At 43.7% G+C, this 21,458-nt stretch overlaps 1 protein-coding gene across 1 annotated transcript in view; it reads right to left on the bottom strand.

Moving 5' to 3' along the window:
* Positions 1 to 9,498: 9,498 nt before the first annotated feature.
* The window catches only part of MRPS31 (mitochondrial ribosomal protein S31), a 71,541-nt gene continuing 59,581 nt past the window's right edge, over positions 9,499 to 21,458 (bottom strand). The window contains exon 7 of the mRNA XM_083169739.1: positions 9,499 to 9,891. Within this exon, the coding sequence (XP_083025865.1) occupies positions 9,659 to 9,891 (233 nt within the window). The 3' untranslated portion in view covers positions 9,499 to 9,658. The remainder of the gene's footprint in view (positions 9,892 to 21,458) is intronic.

The raw sequence follows: 21,458 nt of genomic DNA, 5'->3' as shown, positions 1-21,458 counted from the left end.
CTGCGGTGTCTGCCGCAGGAGCACTAATTCGCCGGTCAGGGGCAGCGAGCCCCTGACTCGTTGAATACCGGAGCCGGCGAGGCTCCGGAACACAGCGAGCAGTGGCGAATGTGCAGCGAATCCTAAACAGGATTCGCTGCACGTCGCAGTATTCACATTGAATACCGCCCTATGAGTGACAGGTTCAATAACTAATCCTCAACATTTCCATTCAATATATAATAGCACCCGCAAGGGTCCAGTGGCATCACCTACAGCCACCGGACCCTTGCTGTGCCATTATATATTGAATCGATGGATACAGTATGGTGTGACTCCTGAAGAAGATCCTGAGGGGATCACTTATGGACACAGCACTGAAGAAAAATGTGCGACTTGTCACCTCCTTCGATTCCTGCCTGAATGATCGCTAAGGCTGCAACGTTCTAGTAGAGTATCTATTAATGTTCAGATCAAGAAAGCATACCATATTCACTTCTCAACCATTGCCTCTAATAACACTGTAATGCTCCACAATCTACTACTTCTATACTCTATTTAGTTTCATCTGTGTGGTTGGGTGACCTAGCACTTATTAGAAAATTAGGCAGCTAATCCATTGCGCAAAACATGCTCTTCCACCGGTTTGTACTGAAATATTATTTAAATAAGCTAAAATCATGTCTATGGTTCGTTTCTTAGGTCTTAAATTTGGTTCTGTAATGGATAGTAGTTTTACCTCCCCCTGTTCAAAGGGGTTGGGATCATTTGGTCTATTGCATTATGGTCGAAAGTCATTAGGTCGAATCCATTAGGTCGACATGCTAAAAGGTCGACATGACTCTAGGTCGACATGGGAAAAGGTCGACATGATTCTAGGTCGAAAGGTCATTAGTTCGACAGGTCATTAGTTCGACAAGGTCATTAGTTCGACATTGTCTATGTCGACATTCACAAGGTCGACATGGGGGTTTTCACTGTTTTTTTACCTGAATGTCAACACAGTCGACATGGACACAGTTTAAAGTGCACTGCATCCGCTCGCTATGCGTCGGGCACGGTGCCTCGCTACGCTCGGCACACTATTTTATTCTCCCACCACGCCCTAGTGGATGGTAGGGCATGAAATACCGCCTGTCGGCACATGTTGGCTCAAAAAACAGTGAAAAACTCCATGTCGACCTTGTGAATGTCGACATAGACAATGTCGAACTAATGACCTTGTCGAACTAATGACCTGTCGAACTAATGACCTTTCGAACTAGAATCATGTCGACCTTTTCCCATGTCGACCTAGAGTCATGTCGACCTTTTAGCATGTCGACCTAATGGATTCGACCTAATGACTGTCGACCATAATGCAGTAGACCAAATGACCGCATCCCGTTCAAAGAGGCACGATTTTCTACTGTTTTATAAAAATAGGATTTTAATACCTACCGGTAAATCCTTTTCACGGAGTTCATATGGGGTACTGAGGTCTTATAACCTTGGGGGAATAGAGGGTATCCGACAGAAGACAGGCACATAACATTTTCTTCAACCAGGGTGTGCTGGCTCCTCCCCTCTACTTCCCACTTATTAGCCAGTTAAGAAACTGTGCCCGAAGGAAGGATAACGTATGTGAGGTAGGAATTAGCATTAAAAAGTATTGTGGTGAGAGTCGCACCAGCACACCACAACAAACACAACAACACTCTCAACTAAACTTAGTTAACCCCGTCATTGTGTTATATAACATATAACAAATAATCTCTTAACATTTGTGGGGGTCAATTAGTCCCCAAAACTCAGATGCTCTATAATAGGTCAACGGACCTGTAATGTACACGAGTACAAACTCCACTGTCTTGCAACTACCAAGAAGGCAGAATACAGGATCACAACTTGTGCAATCAGAGCACCGCACTGAGGTCGGCGCTCAGTACCCCATATGAACTCCGAGAAAAGGATTTACCGGTAGGTATTAAAATCCTATTTTCACTATCATTCATATGGGGCAGGGCCGTCTTAACAAACTAGAAGGCCCCTGGGCAAAATAATTTTTACCCCCCTCAACCCACCTATGTGCAGCAGCAGGGGGAGGGGGCTGGGAGCTTGAAGTAGCTACCTGGGCAGCGTGTGACGGGGATCCGGGCACAACTGTCAGCGGCATCTGTTCAGGCAGAGGCAGCGGCGACTCAGCGGTGTCCAGGCAGCGAGGGGGCTGGAAGCTTGATTTAGCTATCAAAGAGGCGTGTAGCGGGGATCCGGGCAGCCGCTGTCACCGGTCGTCCAGGCAGCTCGCATAGACCTTGATGTAGCGCTTCCCGCCCGGCGACAAATAGATTTTGAAAAGACTGGTCGGACACGGATTGGCTGAGCGTCCGGCCAATCAGCGTCCGGCCAGACTTTTCAAAATCAGCAGCGCTTCCCGCTCAGCAAATAGCGCTACGGCAATTCAAGGTCTGCGTCACCGCTGCCTGGACGGCCGCTGCCTGGATCCCCGACACAAGCCGCCCAGATTGCTACATCAAGCCTGGATCATCGCCGCGGACAGCCGCTGCCCAGATCCCCACCACCTGCCGCCATTCCCCAGTGCAGTCTTCCTCATTGGGGTGGGCCCCTACATTCCTTGGGCCCCTGGGCAACTGCCCATTAAGCCCAATGGGAAAGACGGCCCAGATATGGGGTACTGAGGTCTTAAAACCTTGGGGAGGTCCCAAAGCTTCCAGAAAAGGCGGGAACGTGCAGAGCCTGTTGCAACACCGCCTGCCCAAACTGGGTATCATCCCTGGCCACAGTGTCAAATTTATAAAATTTGACGAAGGTATGCTGACCTGACCAGGTGGCAGCTCTACATAGCTGCAATGCTGACACACCCCGAGCAGCCGCCCAGAATGCGCCCACAGCTCTAGTGGAGTGAGCTCTCACAGAGGCCGGAATAGTCAAATGGGCTGCCACATATGCTTGCTGTATAGTGGAACGTATCCATCTAGCAATCAATTGTTTTGATGCCGGGCAGCCTTTCTTGTGTTAAAAAGAGGAAAGTGTGTGGTGCGCTATCAACAGCTGCTGGCACAGGGTTGTCAGGCCACAATATTATTGAGAAAAAAAGAGAAAGATGTGCAAGCGCTAGCGGTGAAGGATATTGGAAAAACACGGTTCTCAAAATATAATAAACAATTTATTAATATGAATAAAAAATGAATATAAAAAAGGTGAATCACTTTAGAACATATAGTCCATGACACACAATCATCAAATGCTATCACAGGTATAATAGGCATGTATTTTGGCTTTTGAGCGGTTTAAAAACAAATTTGATAAATGGAGCTGTACATATTACCATCCCATTAGTGCCTGGTAGGTTTGTGTCCAGGATCCGTGACGGTAATGTCCTGAGTTGTCCTATAATTGCAAGGACTCAAGGTTCCCAGTAGACTGTCCTCTTGGATTGCTGGAATGTAATTAGAGATCGAGCAATATCCCAAAAGATTTTGTAACTAGGTGGATTTGAGGGTCGTCTGTGGGGTGGTGGACACGTCACTTTGGGTGGATGGATGTAGACAGCGGGTTTTACAGGTGCTCAACGCGTTTCCCCGGAATCAAAACCTCCGGCTTCATCAGCATTTGATGAGTGTGTGTCATGGACTATATGTTCTAAAGTGATTCACCTTTTTATATTCATTTTTTATTCATATTAATAAATTGTTTATTATATTTTGAGAACCGTGTTTTTCCAATATCCTTCACAGCCAGCGCTGGCACATCTTTCTCTTTTTTTTCAGCCTTTCTTGTGTGCGTCATACAGCACAAAAAGACACTCTGTCTTACGGACCCGTGATGTTCTCTTGACATAGATCTGCAAGAGCCTAACCACATCAAGAGACTCAGGGATATCTTGATGTCCTGAAGGAGAAGGAACCACAATCGGCTGGTTCATATGGAACGTCGAGACCACTTTCGGCAGGAACTGCTGTCTTGTCCTAAGTTCCGCCCTGTCCTGATGGAAGATCAGGAATGGACTCTTACAAGAGAGAGCACTAAGCTCAGAAACTCTTCTGGCCAGAGCCAGTAGCGTCACCATCTTCCAGGTGAGGTAGTTCAGGTCAATGGTATCCACTGGTTCAAGCCAGGATGACTGAAGGTACGTCAGGACTATATCTAGATCCCAAGGCGCCGTCGGCGCTACAAATGGAGGCTGTATTCTCAAGACTCCTTGCAAGAAGGTCTGGATTTCAAGATAAACCGTTAACCTTTTCTGGAAAACGATAGACAGGACCGACACTTGAACTTTTAAAGACCCCAGCCAGAGTCCTTTATCAAGGCCCACCTGCAAGAAATGCAGAAAGCGGTCCAATTTAAAGTCCGCTGGCGGAAAACTCATGTGCTCGCACCAAGACACATATCTTCGCCAAATCTTATGGTAGTGCAAGGCCGTCACTGCCTTCCTGGCCCGGGTCATGGTGTTAAACGAAGACGCCCTAAGTCCTGATAGACGAAGAGGCCTTGTACCAGAAGCTCTCTTCTTAGAGGCAGCCGCAACGGTTCTTCTACCAGCATGTTTTGCAGACTTGCATACCATGCTCTCCGGGGCCAATCCGGTGCTATTAGGATTGCCTGCACCCTTTGATGTCCGATCGTCTGTAACACTCTCCCCATGAGGGTAAGGGGCGGGAACAGGTACACTAGTTCGTAGGACCACTCCGTGGTCAGAGCATCTGTTGCCTCTGCTTGAGGATCCCTTGTCCTTGAGCAATACCTTTCCACCTTGTGGTTGGTCCTTGAGGCCATCAAGTCTGTCTGTGGGAGCCCCCACAGATCTACGATGCTTCCGAAAACCTGAGGATGTAATCCCCATTCCCCGGGGTGAAGGTTTTGCTGGCTGAGAAAGTCCGCCTCCCAGTTGTCCACCCCGGGGATGAAGATGGCAGAGATTGCCACTGCATGCATCTGTCCAGACCAGAATCTCTCATGCCTGCTCTGCTCTTCGTACCTCCTTGGCGGTTTATATAAGCAACTGTCGTTGCATTGTCCGACTGGATTTGTATCGCCTGATGATCCAGGAGGAAGTGAGCCTCCAGAAGAGCATAGTAGACTGCTCTCAGCTCCAAGTTGTTTATATGGAGCTGTGCTTCCAGGGATGACCACCGGCCCTGGAACCGCATCCCCTGGGTTACTGGCCCCCAGCCTTTTAGGCTGGCATCTGTGGTCAGTAAGATCCAGTCCTGGATCCCAAATCATCTCCCTGCAAGGAGATTTGGAGTGTGTAGCCACCACTGCAGGGACTGTCTTGCCTTTACAGACAAGCAAATCAACCTGTGCATGTGGATGTGTGAGCCTGACCACTTGCTCAATAGGTCCCACTGGAATGTTCGAGTGGAATCTCCCTGAAGAGCCTCGAACGAGGCCACCATAGTTCCCATCAGCCTGATGCAGAGACTCTCTCCGGAGCCAGCACTTCCAGCAGCAGTTGTTGTAGTGCAGTAATTTTCTCCAATGGGAGAAACACCCTTCTTTCTACTGTGTCCAAAACCATTCCCAAGAACTGGAGACGTTGGGATGGTATCAGTGAAGATTTGGGTATATTCAGTACCCATCCATGATTTGACAGAAGATGTCTGGTCGTCTCTATGGCCCCCAGCAACTTGGACACTGACTCCGCTTTTAACAGCAGGTCGTCCAAGTATGGGATAATGTTTATCCCCTGAGTCCTTAACAGGGACATCATCTCCGCCATTACTTTGGTGTAGACTCGTGGGGCCGTGGAAAGTCCAAACGGTAGAGCTTGAAATTGAAATTGTTCGTCCAGGATTGCAAATTTCAGGATGGCCTGGTGTGGAGCCCACACCGGTATGTGAAGGTATGTGTCCTTCACATCGATGGACGCTAGGTATTCTCCTTCTTCTAGTCCTGCAATCACTGCCCTCAGAGATTCCATCTGGAATTTGAACACCCTCAGATAGGGGTTCAGGGACTTTAAGTTTAAGATGGGTCGAACTGACCCGTCTGGTTTTGGAACCACAAATAGGTTATAAAGTAACCCTTGTTCCTTTCTGAAGGGGGCACTGGTATAATAACCTGTGCTAGCACCAACTTCTGTACAGCGGGTCTGAGGATACAGTGATCCTCCGCTGCTGTTGGGAGTCCCTACCTGAAGTATCTTTGAGGGGGCGGTCTTTCGAACTTCAGCTTGTAACCGTGTGAAACATCCCACACGTGACTGACATACTTCAGTCTGGCCCCCACCGCGAGAGTATCCCGAGGTGGGAGGAGCCCGTCATGCGGCGGTCTTAGGGGTAGCTGCACCTGCGCTACGGTCTCTTGTAGCAGCAGCCGCTGCCTTTCTGGGTTTACCTCTAGCGCCTCTATTGGCGTTGGAACCTCCTCTGGCCTTGGGCCTAAATTTAGAGGTCCGAAAGGACTGCTGTGAACCCCCTGTAAAAGGGTGTCTCACCGGAGTGGACGCTGACGGGAGGAAGGTCGACCAGCCGTAGCTTTTGATATTAAATCATCCAATTCACTCCCAAAAAGCCTGTCCCCTGAGAAGGGGAGGCTTTCCACGCTGCATTTGGAGTCTGCGTCAGCGACCCATTGACGCAGCCACAGGGCCCTGCGGGCCGACACAGCCATGGCCAAGTTATGGGCATTAATGGCACCTAACTCCTTTTGTGCTTCACACATCATTTTTGCCGTGTCTTGGATGTGACGTAGCTTTTCAGCCACAGTAGGTACATCCATGTCACCCAGCAAGCCTTCTTGTATCTAGAAAGCACCGGGCGTTGTGATGCCCCACTGGCTGTATACATAGCCTTTACCGTGCCATCTAGTTAAAAGGCAGGACACCGAAGCATCCACTATAGGGGGCTCCTCCCACACCTTCCTGCCCATGGGGTCAAAAGGGAAGGCAGACTTAAAACGCTTGGATAAGGAGAAGCGTTTCTCTGGATTTTTCCAGGCAGCTTTGAATACATCTTCTAAATCAGACTGTTCAGGAAAGACAATATCTTGTCTCCTATGGGACACAAAGAATGGGTCCCCCTCAACATGTGTTGCTAGAGGCACATCTAGTACCTCTCTAACAGCTAGGATAAGGTTTTCAGTGCCCTGTATGCAAGACTGTGACGCCTGTGAATCAACATCATCATCTGCGTCACCATCGCCATCACCATCGTCAGGTGCAACGGCATTGAGTGTCCTTTTGCGGGACACCCCTGGCATGGGTGTTAAAATATCCACCCTTGCTGAAAGCACTTTTAAATCCTGCTGTACCTGCTTTGTCTGCAAAGTATTAGTTGCCAGCTGTGATGAAACATTCTCCAACATGGCTTTCATACCAGTGGCCCATGAGGGTTCCTGGGAATCAGCCTGCGAACTGCTGCTCTGCGTTGGTGACATACATTGCTCACATGCAACCTGTGATGTAGAGCTAGGAGCAAACTTGTTGCTGCAAATCATGCAAGTTATTTTTCTCACCATGCTGGAGAAAATAAAACCCCCTTAAACACACTGAACACACAAGCAGTTGAATGTACAGTAATATATACTACAGTATGTGTAGTTTATCACATATGGATAGAACAGTGTGTAAAACTGCTTAACTAGCAGTGGGGGAACTCAGAGGAATATGGGGGACACCAGCACCCTGTAACCTGGTCTACCGATTAGATAGACCGGCCTCAATGCACAGACACCAATATTATAAATACTGTGTACTGCTATAAGTGGCTTATAGCACACTTAAAGCGCTATCAAGCGCTATACTTGCTGTCTCTGCTGACTGATCTCTCTCTCTTCAAGGCTGCGCTGAGGAGTGATCTCTGCTCTGCTGTAATGGCGCCCACAGCATGAGAAGAAGCAGTGTACAGGCACGCTCAGGTTCCGCTCTGAGCTAAGCCCCGCCCCTTGAAATGGCGCCAGGGCTATACTAATTTTTATACTGGTGCCTTGGAAACCTTGCAATAAGGATTACCCACATAGCGATATATGCCCTGGTGGTCCAGTGCCAATGCCTGGCATCCAGTCTGTCCGCATGGCTGCAGTGTAAAAACAGCTGTGCGCGATCCCTGTGCAGGGCCACCGCGCCGCCATTGCCATTATGCCGCACATAAAACCGGCGTACCCCACTGAGGGGACCCGGTTATTACTCACCACCGATGTTTTCAGGCTGAGCCAGGGGTGTGCAGCAGCTGGGGGTGTCCTGCAGCAGGGATCAGTTTGGTTCCTTGAAAGGCCTGCAACTGTCCCTTCCCCCGGCTTCCCTCGTCGCAGGGAAGCTGTTAAGCCCAAACAGCAACCCGAAAATAGCAAACTAAAATCCTGAGGGCACATTTTCTAAAACTATCTAGTAAGGGGAAGTAGAGGGGAGGAGCTAGCACACCCTGGTTGAAGAAAATGTTATGTGCCTGTCTCCTGTCGGATACCCTCAATTCCCCCAAGGTTATAAGACCTCAGTACCCCATATGAATGATAGTGAAATTTATATTAATAGACCTTTACTGGGAACATCACAATCCTTGGGAGATCAGACTCCCAACCAACAAAATGGTCCAGCATTGGACAAAATTGTACCCAGGTTCAGAGTCACACTCAATTGTCCACAATAATTTTATTTTTCCGCTGCAAATGGTGGTCGGCAGTAGACTTTGGAACACTCTACCTTCATAATTAGAAATTGGGCCACTAAAGGTACGGATTATTGGGATGACACTACTTAGGTCGACAGTCACTAGGTTGATCCATTATGGTCAAAATAACTTAGGTGATCAGGGACAAAAGGTCAACAGGGTTATGAAGTTGACATGGAAAAGGTAGGGGAGGGGAGAATGTCAACAGGTACAAATGGGTGACAGTCAAAATGTCAACATGAAAATGTTGGACATCAAATCAGACACTTTTTTTGTTTTTGTTTTTTTGGGTGTCATTTACCACTTTAAAGCCACATGTAACCCCAATTAGTGAACCACTTCACTTGCCATGTTTCGGGCAAGGTGCCTCACTCCATTACCACTGCACTTAGATGGCAAATGATAAAAAAGTGGGAAAATTTTTTTTAAAAAATTATGTCACCCATGGTCATGCCGACCATTTGAACCCATCAAACTTTTGTACTTTTCGCCCTTAAGTACCTTCAACCTTTACATATCTAGCTTTTGACCATGTTCAACTATCATCTGTATAGCAGTTGTTAATTGCATTCATTTTGGGGCGATATTTTGGCAAGTGCAGAATAATCTGGTAAAAGAGGTGTGGCAGGTATTTGAGGTTGTTTTAGGATGGGACAGGTATTTTAAACATTACAAGTTGCAGCTAAGTGTATTTTTTTTTTAAACTGGTCCCAAAATCATAATATTTTTTTTCATATGTATTTTAAAAAATAAAATAAAAATATATCAAGGTGTGCTTCTTCAGTCGGACCCACCTATCAGCATGAAGACGTGTATACCTTGGGAAATCCGGATGCTACAGTACATTGGGATTTCCCCTTCATCCAGTTACTGCTTGTTTATATAAAAACATTAAAAAAAGGACTTTATCTTTAAATATGGACTTTATTAAACAATGTACATTTAAAATTTTAGCATATCATTCAGCATAATCCACATGTAAAACACTTTCTCCAAGTGTCAAAGTTCAGCAAGTTACAAAATTCTGAGTGACAAGGGAAACAGCTTGGTGCTAAGTGTTTACTTTCCGCTCAGTTGAGGTAGACTTCACATTCTCTCAGAAGATCCTCTTTTTGGTGGAAGTAATCCTTGTACCAATCTATGTGATCCTTCTTTTGTTGGACAGTAAGGTAGGGGTTTTTAGACAGGCCACAAATTACCAGCTCCATGAAATGTCGTATTGGCCCTTGCTTTGGAAAGTCTTCTAAGTACTTGTCAAGGAAGACGTGCTCATGAAACTCCACCTTCTGCTCCTCATCAAGACCTGAAACACAGTACAGACACCGTTCACCCATCATTTACAAGTACCAGCATCATAAATGTCAAAAACTAAAAAAAGAGGAGTCCATGTCGGTCAGAAATCATATTAAAGGACATTGACATACTTCCCATAATTTACAAGTCAGGACAGTTTAGGCCACACCCCAATCATCTGTAGCCTTGCCCTAAAGTGTGAAGCTCCGCCCTAACATTTCTGACTCTTAAGGGCCCCATACACTACAATGATATGTCTGACCCTGAAGTCAGATGCAATTTCTCTTGAACAACCCCCTGGACCTTCCCGGGGGGGGGATTCTATCCAATTTTGTCCTTTGGTTTCTTTTTTTTGCATAATATATATCTCATGCGATTGATCAAACCAAGATAAATCACATGAGATATCTTATAGTATACAATTTACCATAAGATATATCTGATGGGCTGGATTTGGGGCAAAAGGGACTGGAAACATCAGTCAAACTTCCTGCGACATACCACATGCACAAAACACTCCATTTTCCATCTGATTCCATGAAATTCTGATAAATCAATGGTCCAGCACGAGCGATCTAGGGGCTCCTATTCGATACTCATGGGACCGCTCATCAGATCGGATGGAAAACACATGCGATTTTCCACCTTGCAAACGATATATCGGCCCGATATGATGTGCAATATCAAAGGCAATATAATAAAAATCAAGGCCTAAACGTAATGCCCTGCAAGAATCCTCCGGCTTCAAACAAGATAATACATTGAGCCCTGAATCTATTTTTGGGCACATAAACACATTCTAATAAACTACAAGTAGAGATGGTTTGGGTCTTACCAGACCCCTCTCTTGAAAGTAGACCTCTTAGTTAGGTCATTGGTTATTCCTACTATGTCTAGGTTCCAATATGCTGTCCAGGATGGGATAAGGTCAGCATACCGGCAGTCAGGATGTGGGCACTCAGTATACCGACGATGGCATTTTGGCTACAGTCAGCACACAGTTGAAGAAACCTCAAACAGATCAGGATGCCAATGACAGAATACTGACAGTTGGCACTGCTATCGTACGACCAGAAGGAGAGGGGGTTACGTTCAGGCACTAGTGGGGAGACTTACGGTTCGGCTGCGGGGAGGGTTAGGCACTTGGGTTGGGGGGGTCACATTCAGGCAGCAGGGGGGGTAATGGTTTAGGCACTAGTGGGGAGGGTTAGGATTAGGCACTAGCGGGAAGGGTAAGGTTTAGGAGTCCCCACCACAGAGATATGTATTCTGTCCAGAGCACCCAATATTTCATAAGGAGAGTTATGAAACTATGGAGAGGATCAACCAATCAGCTTCTGTCATTTTACAGAGGGTGTCCACCACTCACAGTTTGTAGAGGGTTCAGCATTGCCCCGGTGCTCGTCCAAAGAGGTAGATATACGAGTTGTAGGTGGAGGGTACTCCGAGTCCAAATAAAGAAGAATACACGGAGTCCACAATTTGGACTCTCAGTGCCCTCCAACCTACATCTTGTACACACACACACACACATATACATACATTTATTTATTTTTTCTAAAAGCAAGTTTCTCTCTTCAGTGGCTACCCTTCATTCTGAATTCATTATGATTTTTGACTTAAATGTGCTTTTTCCAGAATCTACCCTGACCACTTGCCTAAATAAATCCATTACTGTATGTATTGGTGTATGGGCTTAATTACAGCAACATGGACAGTCTGTAAATCTGGATTAAAAAGTGGCCAAGTACGACTGTACCTGTATATAACAGGGTCTCAAAAAAGCACACTTGACATCACATCTGGGGCATAAGACCTAAGGTGGAAGTTTAGCGGTCATGACACACAACTGTTTTACACCACCAATCTTTACAAAATATACACAAATGTAAAATGACCTGCAGTTATATTCCAGAGCAATAACCACCTAAGCCTCAAGAGCAGCAGGAAATGCATTATCCACTAAAAATCATCTTTACGCACTCTCGCAATTCTTTAGCACAAAAAATCTTAAATGCAGCAAACACAAGCTTTTCTTGCCTTTGTGCCTTATGCTGTGTGCATAACTGATGTGATTATTAGAACATAGAATAATATAAAACTTCAATAGTGGACAGATTTTCTTTTTAGTGTTCCCAATCAACGTAAAACCATGTTTACGGGCTCTGAAAGATTTTCCTTCTACAAACGATTCTTGTTACTTTAATTTATTGTATTATTGTCCCTTGCCAGGAAGTTTTACGTCATATTATCCTCTCTTGTTTGCTGTGATGTCTCCCACCAAGAAACTCCCCAGGCTCTGCCTTTCTCCGAGTCCTTGAGAACCAATTGGCACAGCCTGCAAATGAGCCTTCTGACATGTTGGTAATTGGATGTGGACCACTGACCTAGCACAAGCTTTATACCCTGAATGATCCCTGCTGCTATAAGAGAATGGATGTAATAAACAGCCACAAACGCGCGCACACACATTCCAGATGATTGTGGAGTTCTCTATAATTTTCTAGTCTCATTTATCTTTTTCTTTACGAACAGTCTTACATGGCAGAATAATGGCGTGTGCGACAATATTCTGGAGCAATACCCTGGGAATGTATAGAGACCAAGTTCTGCACACTAGAACTCAACTGATCAGGGAACCTCTGTCCTGATATTTGGGAAAAACAGCCGCACAAACGGATTTATCAAAATGATTGGAATCAAGGGAAATAAACTTAATTAGCCCAAAAGATCTGTTTTATCAAAATGAATGCAGTTATTTTATGGAGGATGTAGGGAAATGTAGGGATAACTTTGGGCAAAATCATCGGTCTATTTGCATTACAATCATTTACATAGTTACATTCATAGTTACATAGTAGGTAAGGTTGAAAAAAAGAATTGCGTCCATCAAGTTCAACCTAGGTTTTAATAGCTTATCCCTTGCTGTATAGTATGTTGTTAAAGACAAATTATGATTATTAATTGTACCCATGGATGTTATTAACCAATAAATGTTCAGCCAACCTTAATTTGAACGTATTATATTGTCTCTGCTGAAACCACCTCCCCAGGGAGATCGTTCCAAAGTTTGACTGCTCTGACCGAAAATAAGTTTTTTTAAGGGAACCAGTAAATGTTTGTCCAACTTTGCCTTGAACGCATTTAATGAGCCAGCCGTTACCACCTCTCTGGGAAGAGAGTTCCAGAGTTTGACTGTTCTGACCGTAAAGAAATTCTTTCTACTAGCTGAATGAAATCTTTTTTCTTCTAATCTAAACTCGTGCCCTAGATTCCTTTCTAGCAGTAAAAAGGGTGTTTGACAGTTCCTTATATTGGCCCCTGATATATTTGTACATGTTGAGCATGTCCCCCCTTAAACGTCTCTTCTCTAGTGTAAATAGTCCCAAATTTCTCAATCTCTCCTCGTAGCTTAAATTCTCCATTCCCCTAATTAGTTTTGTTGCTCTTCTTTGGATTTTTTCTAATTCTATGATATCCTTTTTATAGTGTGGGGCCCAGAATTGTACTCCATATTCAAGGTGAGGTCTAACCAAAGCTTTGTACAGTGGCATAATTACTTTTGAGTCTCTAGTTTCCATGCCCCTGTGTCAAGAGAATTTTGAAGCACAGCGACATCCTCGGGTGATTTAATAACTCTGCTCAATTTTGTGTCGTCTGCAAAGATGGATACATTGCTGAGTAACTCCATCCCAATATCGTTCATAAAAATGTTAAACAAGACGGGCCCAAGGACCGAACCCTGTGGCACCCCACTTAATACCGGGATCATATTTGATTCAGCGCTGTTAACAACCACTCTTTGTTCTCTATTACACAGCCAGTTCCCTACCCATCTATTTACTTATATTCAGGGGCGAATTGGCCATAGACCTTACAGGGAAGAGCGCCCCCCCCCCCCCCCTGTTTCCCACATAAACATCCTTTGCTTTTGTGCAGAGTTCCTGATGCTGCCAAAAACTCATCTAAGGCAGGTGCCTATCTATGTCCATTGTGAAAGGGACAGGAGCAGGTGCTATCCGGGTGTATAACAATTGCTGGGGTCTTGCAGGGCTCCACTGGGGGTAGGGTGTGGATATTATGGTATTGAGTTGTTTGTCTGCCTGATGGAGGTTTGGCATATGTAGTCATTGATAGTGGAGGGGATATTATCTGAAATGATTTATTATAAGTTATTTATATATCAAGCACGCATAAACCATAGCACCTTACAAAGAATATTTGAACATTCAGATCTGTCTGAAATGTTGAGGTGTGTGGTTTGTCACCACAGCTTAAAGATCTGGGGGCCACTAGACTGCTAACCACTTCCACGCTTGTAGTTATGTATTAATCCCGCCTTTTTTAATTTGGCGCCGCCCACATAAGGCCACTTCTAGACATTTTTCCAGGGCCACATACAGTTCCCAATCTGCCCGTTTTTATTATTTACTGACATTCATCTTTCAAACGTACTGCCATTTTACCATCACGTGTAACCCATATCTCTATTGATGATTTTATTTCATATAGCTGCACTTTTTTAATGTAAAGTTACTGTTGCTTAATCCTGACTTTCACATTCCTTGCATCTAACAACTATTACCTGGATCTGATACCAAATCGATAAAGCTTTGAGGAAATGGCCACTGCATCTCCAGTGGTAGCAGTCTAGATTACTATTTAAATCAGTGGTCATCAAACTTGGTGCTCAGGACCCCACACAGTTCCCGTTTTCCAGGTCACCCGACAAGTGCATTCATTACTGACTAACACATTACAAAAAGATCCACAGGTGGAGCTAATGGTTTCACTTGATTCTGTGAGGAGACCTGCAAAACATGCACTGTGTGGGGTCCTGAGGACCGACTTTGAGAACCTTTGGTTTAAATTGTGCTGTTATCACAACCTCATATCATAATTCCTACTGTGAGATCTGTCATTAATCAAATAGTATAGATGTCTATCAATCAGATCTGTGTCTACTAAAGGCAATTGTACATCTATGGAAATGAGCAACGTGAGTGGATGAGCAATTTGGTAATCACCTGTGCTCATTCCTTATAAGATCACTATAAACATTTCATTTAACTCATTAAGGGAATTAGTAGATTCACTGCTTAATAACAATGCTGCCTAGTAGGATTCAACATCTATAATTATGATGTAAGGAACAGCTGAATGTCAATGAAGTTATAAATACTTTGTAGAAAAAAAAGAAGAGACAAGTATTCGTGAAAGCGAAATATGTATTACTAAATAAGAACAAATGTAATTATATCTGGGACTGTAAAAATATATATACATTATACTTTTAGAACATGTTGTTGCTCTTTGTGCAAATGTTATACTTTTTTTTATTTATCCTAACATACATTTTATTCAATATATCTTAATAAAAAAAAAAAAAAAAAATATATATATATATATATATATATATATATATATATATATATATATATATATATATATATATATATATATATATATATATATATATATATATATATATATATATATATATAGCTGTAGAGGAAAAAACAGCACTCCCAAAAATCTTCAAACAACTGCTGGGGTGTCCATGTAACTCAGACCACAATCCAAAGAGGCCATATATATCCAAGGAGATAAAGAGCGCACTCACCAGACTTGAATTAAAACTTCAAACTTTTATTTGATCCATTAAAAATTCCACAAGGCAAGGTCGACGTTTCGGGTCATCGCATGACCCTTTTTCAAGACAACAGACGCCTGGATCCCTGAAGCAGTGTGACAGACACTATCCCCTCTCCAACTCATATACCATGGGACACCTCCCCCTAAGTTAACATCCACCAATCACAGTTAGAAGTCATAAATCAGACTCACCTGTTGATCTTTATACCAGGTGCATTCATGTTGTTCACAGCCTTGTTACTTGGCGTGCGTTCCATATAATCAGAAGAAGCTGTTATGCTTACTTCCTATCAGCGCATGTAATGCGTGTCACCAAGTTTAATACATGTGATAGGCTTACTATCGCTGACGCGCACAGCGTGCGTCACCGGGTTTTAAGTCCCAAATCTCACAGCGTCTACAGCACAGCGGTGATTGGACCATATTAGGTCACGTGGACATGGTCCGGCCTGTTTGTGTATTCCACAATACTAGGCAACGGCCACTACGTTACTCTTATAGGTCTGTATGTAGTCACGTGTGCGCAGCATTAGGACTGCGCTATTGGTCACTTGTCATTGGTGTCAGATGATGCATATAGCTATCATCCAATTAGGAGCGCAATATAGCGCTGTCAGGGACATTAGGATTCCAAGGGATATTTGTCAGATTTAGGAGATAGTGTCAACACATTTAGCATTAGTACACATATTTATTAACAATAAAAATTTAGATTAAAAAAGGAGAGGCGGTGTCAAACGGACCATAAGGCGACAGTACAGAAACTGCATGTCGACCAGGCGATCAGTGGACACCATCTCACCTCAGACGCACATCAGTCTATAAATTCATATCTACTGGAACAAATTGTAGCTAGCCCATACAGCCTAGTAGTCCTGTAGACAGAACAGTGGTTATCATAAACAAAGCATTCATAGAGCAAATGTTTAAACATCATAAGAGAATCATTAATAAACTATTCTACGACCTCTTCCTCTTCCAGCCCCCCCGCCTGGTTTGCCGACGCCTCTTGGCCTTGTGCCTTCCCGATAAAGGCCCAAATTTTGGCCTAAAAAAGCAGACGTCGAGGATGAGGATGGGCCTGTTGGAGGTAGGGTATAAGATACCCTACCTCCAACAGGCCCATCCTCATCCTCGACGTCTGCTTTTTTAGGCAAGAGGAATGCCAGGAGTTAATTTTTAATTTATCTTCTCATAAACTAACCCCAGCGGAGGAATCCCTTCTAACTAAAGGGTTATCCTTCATTCCCACAACAAGACACGACCCATTTAGATGGTCAGTTGACCATTATAAGAATGGATGCAAACTAAGGTTGCGTGAGTTCTTTGATAATAAATCCACACCTGTGACTCAGTGTGGTACTGCCAGACCATTTAAACAACCTAGCACTTTCGACCCCACATCCACGAACCCTAGTTTGAAAACTTTCCTAAGGGTAGTGGAATATGAAAGTAGAATCCAATCCCAAACAGCAAAAATACAATTTGATAACCTAAGTCCTGCAGAAAGACAAGCTTTAAAGAACCTGAAAAGTAACAGCAAACTAGTGATCCGCAACGCCGACAAAGGCGGAGCGGTGGTTTTGCAAGATTTTAATATGTATAATAAAGAGATTATGCGACAATTGGCAGACAAGAATACTTACAAAAAGGTGGACACAAACCCTATGGTGTCGACTAAAAAGAAAGTTGACACTTTGATTAGTATGGCCTATAGCCAAGGGTGGTTGGATGATGATGAGAAAAGTTTTTTGACAGTAGACTACCCGGTGTGCCCAGTGTTGTATACACTACCGAAAATACATAAGACACTAGTGAAGCCACCGGGTCGTCCCATTATATCAGCAAGGGGATCTGAGCTACAACCCTTGGCTCGTTTTCTCGATCATCATCTCCAACCCCTGGTACAAAAACCCCCCACATATTTGAAGGACACTGGTCACCTTTTGAGAGATTTGGACCAACTAGGTCCTCTGATGGAGTATGATTTGTTGGGCACACTTGATGTGTGTTCATTATACACAATCATCCCACACATTGAAGGCATCCAGGTGATCAGAGAAGCCTTACAAAAACGAATTGATAAATGTCCGCCCACTGAATTTTTGGTCTCTCTTTTACAACTAGTGTTGGGTGACAATCACTTCATGTATGAAGGAGAACACTATGTACAGTTGGCTGGCACGGCTATGGGGTCCAATGTGGCCCCGAGCTACGCCAACTTGTACATGGACCACTATGAGCGGAACTATATCTTTCCAAAATATGGTGATTTTTTGATTTACTTTAAGCAATATATCGATGATATTGTCATTATTTGGCGGGGAGGTATAGCACTTTTCAATGAAATGGTTATGTGTCTTAATGCATTGCCTTTGCCGGTGAAGTTCACAGCAACAATTGACTCCAAAAAGATTGACTTTCTGGATGTAACAATCTATCGAACAGGGGGGCGTTTGCAGTATACCCTCTTCAGAAAAATAACAGATAGAAACACGTTGCTCTGGGCAAGCAGCCATCATCCGTGCCATTTAAAATCCAACCTGCCAGTTTCACAATTCTTACGGGTGTTACGGAACAACTCTGACCCGATACAAGCCGATAGACAATTAGAGGAATGCACTGAAAGATTCTTGTCCAGGGGATACAAGCCACAAGACATTACAAAATGTCTAATCAAAGCAAGAGCCACTCACCAGGCTATTCCACCATGCACAAGAAGCAAGACAGAAGATCGTATGGTACTTACTACCCACTGTGACACACAGCTAACAACAACACAAAGGTCGCTAAAGAAGAATTGGCATCTAATCACCACAGATCCTGCCTTTAGACGACTTCAGAAAAAACCTCCATTGATTAGCGTCACACGTGGAAGAAACCTGAAGGATGAGTTGTACCGTACTTCAGTAAAGCATGTAGAGTCGACAGAGACACAATGGATACCCAAGAGAAAGGGCTGCTTTCGATGTATTGGCTGTATGACCTGTCGGGGCCTTATCACAGGTCCATATTTTTGTCATCCACACAGTGGAAAAAAGATTTTTTTACGACACAAATTACATTGTAAACTCGACCATATCGTCTATTACTTGACTTGCCCATGCGGCTTAATGTATGTCGGGAAGACAATTTGTTCTCTGCGCATCAGAATGGGCCAACACAGGTCCTCGATCAAATTGGCGCTAGAGACAGGCAGGACAGACAAACCTGTAGCAGCACACTTTCTTGCAGCTAAGCATCAAGTGTCCTGCTTACGCTATATGATTATAGACTGGATAATGCCATCATCCAGAGGTGGTGACAGAGGGCTGGCCTTGTTGCGTAAGGAGGCCTTCTGGATTAATCATCTGGACACTGTGGCCCCTAGAGGGCTGAATGAGAAGAATTCTTTGGCTATGTTTCTCTGACAAAAACCTTTGTGCATCAATATGACCTATGGACTGAGTTTTCTGAGAAAATTGATGAGGTTTGAATCTAACTGATTATCAGTTATGTACCTAAAGGAGTCCCCCCTTTTTTGAAAATTTTCTCTTCCATAAAACTGGTGCTCATCAATTCAAAGAATTTTTTCTTACAAGAACAACCTTTTTATAAGGAATTTTTTCTGGGGATTTTTTCAGGAAATTTCTTTGTAGAATAGTTTATTAATGATTCTCTTATGATGTTTAAACATTTGCTCTATGAATGCTTTGTTTATGATAACCACTGTTCTGTCTACAGGACTACTAGGCTGTATGGGCTAGCTACAATTTGTTCCAGTAGATATGAATTTATAGACTGATGTGCGTCTGAGGTGAGATGGTGTCCACTGATCGCCTGGTCGACATGCAGTTTCTGTACTGTCGCCTTATGGTCCGTTTGACACCGCCTCTCCTTTTTTAATCTAAATTTTTATTGTTAATAAATATGTGTACTAATGCTAAATGTGTTGACACTATCTCCTAAATCTGACAAATATCCCTTGGAATCCTAATGTCCCTGACAGCGCTATATTGCGCTCCTAATTGGATGATAGCTATATGCATCATCTGACACCAATGACAAGTGATCAATAGCGCAGTCCTAATGCTGCGCACACGTGTCTACATACAGACCTATAAGAGTAACGTAGTGGCCGTTGCCTAGTATTGTGGAATACACAAACAGGCCGGACCATGTCCACTTGACCTAATATGGTCCAATCACCGCTGTGCTGTAGACGCTGTGAGATTTGTGACTTAAAACCCGGTGACGCACGCTGTGCGCGTCAGCGATAGTAAGCCTATCACATGTATTAAACTTGGTGACACGCATTACATGCGCTGATAGGAAGTAAGCATAACAGCTTCTTCTGATTATATGGAACGCACGCCAAGTAACAAGGCTGTGAACAACATGAATGCACCTGGTATAAAGATCAACAGGTGAGTCTGATTTATGACTTCTAACTGTGATTGGTGGATGTTAATTTAGGGGGAGGTGTCCCATGGTATATGAGTTGGAGAGGGGATAGTGTCACACTGCTTCAGGGATCCAGGCGTCTGTTGTCTTGAAAAAGGGTCATGCGATGACCCGAAACGTCGACCTTGCCTTGTGGAATTTTTAATGGATCAAATAAAAGTTTGAAGTTTTAATTCAAGTCTGGTGAGTGCGCTCTTTATCTCCTTGGATATATATATATATATATATATATATATATATATATATATATATATATTTATTTCTATTGGAGAAAAGGCACTATATAAATAAAATTATCAGTAGTAGGTTTCAGTTACATAATTTTGCAGTTAATATAGATCACTTGTTCTAAATACTGTATTACATTGTATTGAAACGTCCTTTTCTTTTCATAAACCACAATCGCATCTACCACCTGCCAACCTCCTGCGCAAAAGTTTCCCCAAATCTGTAACTGCCGTCTAATGATATGACTCATAACCTCATACACTGGTCACATCCTCATACAGGGCCTTATTCTACTTCACTCTTTCTGACAAAATAAGATGTGGGGCAGATGTAACATGTGCAGCGAGAATTAGATTTGGGTGGGGTTTTACTTCAAAGTGAGATCTATATTGCAGTGTAAAAATAAAGCAGCCAGTAGTTACCCTGCACAGAAACAAAATAACTCACCCAAATCTAATTCTTTCTGCACATTTTACATCTGCCCCCCTGCAGTGCACATGGTTATGTCCATCTAAGAAGGATTTTGTCAGAAAGAGTGAGCTAGAATAAGGCCCACAATATGAATCATTTTTTCACACGCATTTATTCACCTAATCCACTCCATTCTCTCCTTACACTGACACTTTGCACAATTCAATCTTTAGTTACATAATCCTATCGTCTGTCTCCATACATCTACTCATAATGGATACCAGCGCTGATTCCTCACCGCATTGTTGCTTTGCTCAGAAAACCTAGACGACCACCATATTAATATCATCATCAAAAAAGTAAAATGATGTTTGTTCTAAATGAGTTATTTCTATGATGCCACTGTCTGTGCAGGGCGCACCATTTGCCAAATTAAAGCTCTTGAGGCCCATTTAACAATGATAGCATTTTCAATGTGTTCTGGGCATGATATAACCCAGGATCGCGCTGCTGAATGCGATTATTTTGGATGAATGTAAGAGCCCATCTCTGTGAGGTACCGAGGGTCCTCGCTGACTGCCCTGCAGCGGCCATTTCTGGAGCCAACAAACTTTTTCCTCAGGGATTGTTGATCTTAGCAATAAATACAAATGCTCACACATTAGAGCTTTCTCGAAGACCCAAAGCCCTCTAATTATCTTGCTTGAACAAACTTATTAAGGACAGGCCTCCCTAAAGGCCCAGGAGCACTTACGCGTCTTCTCGGAGGTAGACGTCGGATAGGATTTCCCTTGAACTCGCAGGAAGCTTCGCATATGATACACCATATGTAGTCCTGTT

Source organism: Crinia signifera, chromosome 2, assembly GCF_055691185.1.
Source record: "Crinia signifera chromosome 2, ASM5569118v1, whole genome shotgun sequence".
Taxonomy (NCBI): domain Eukaryota; kingdom Metazoa; phylum Chordata; class Amphibia; order Anura; family Myobatrachidae; genus Crinia; species Crinia signifera.
The sequence above is the reverse complement of the archived record's forward strand: the minus strand, read 5'-3'. Positions and strand labels throughout refer to the sequence as shown.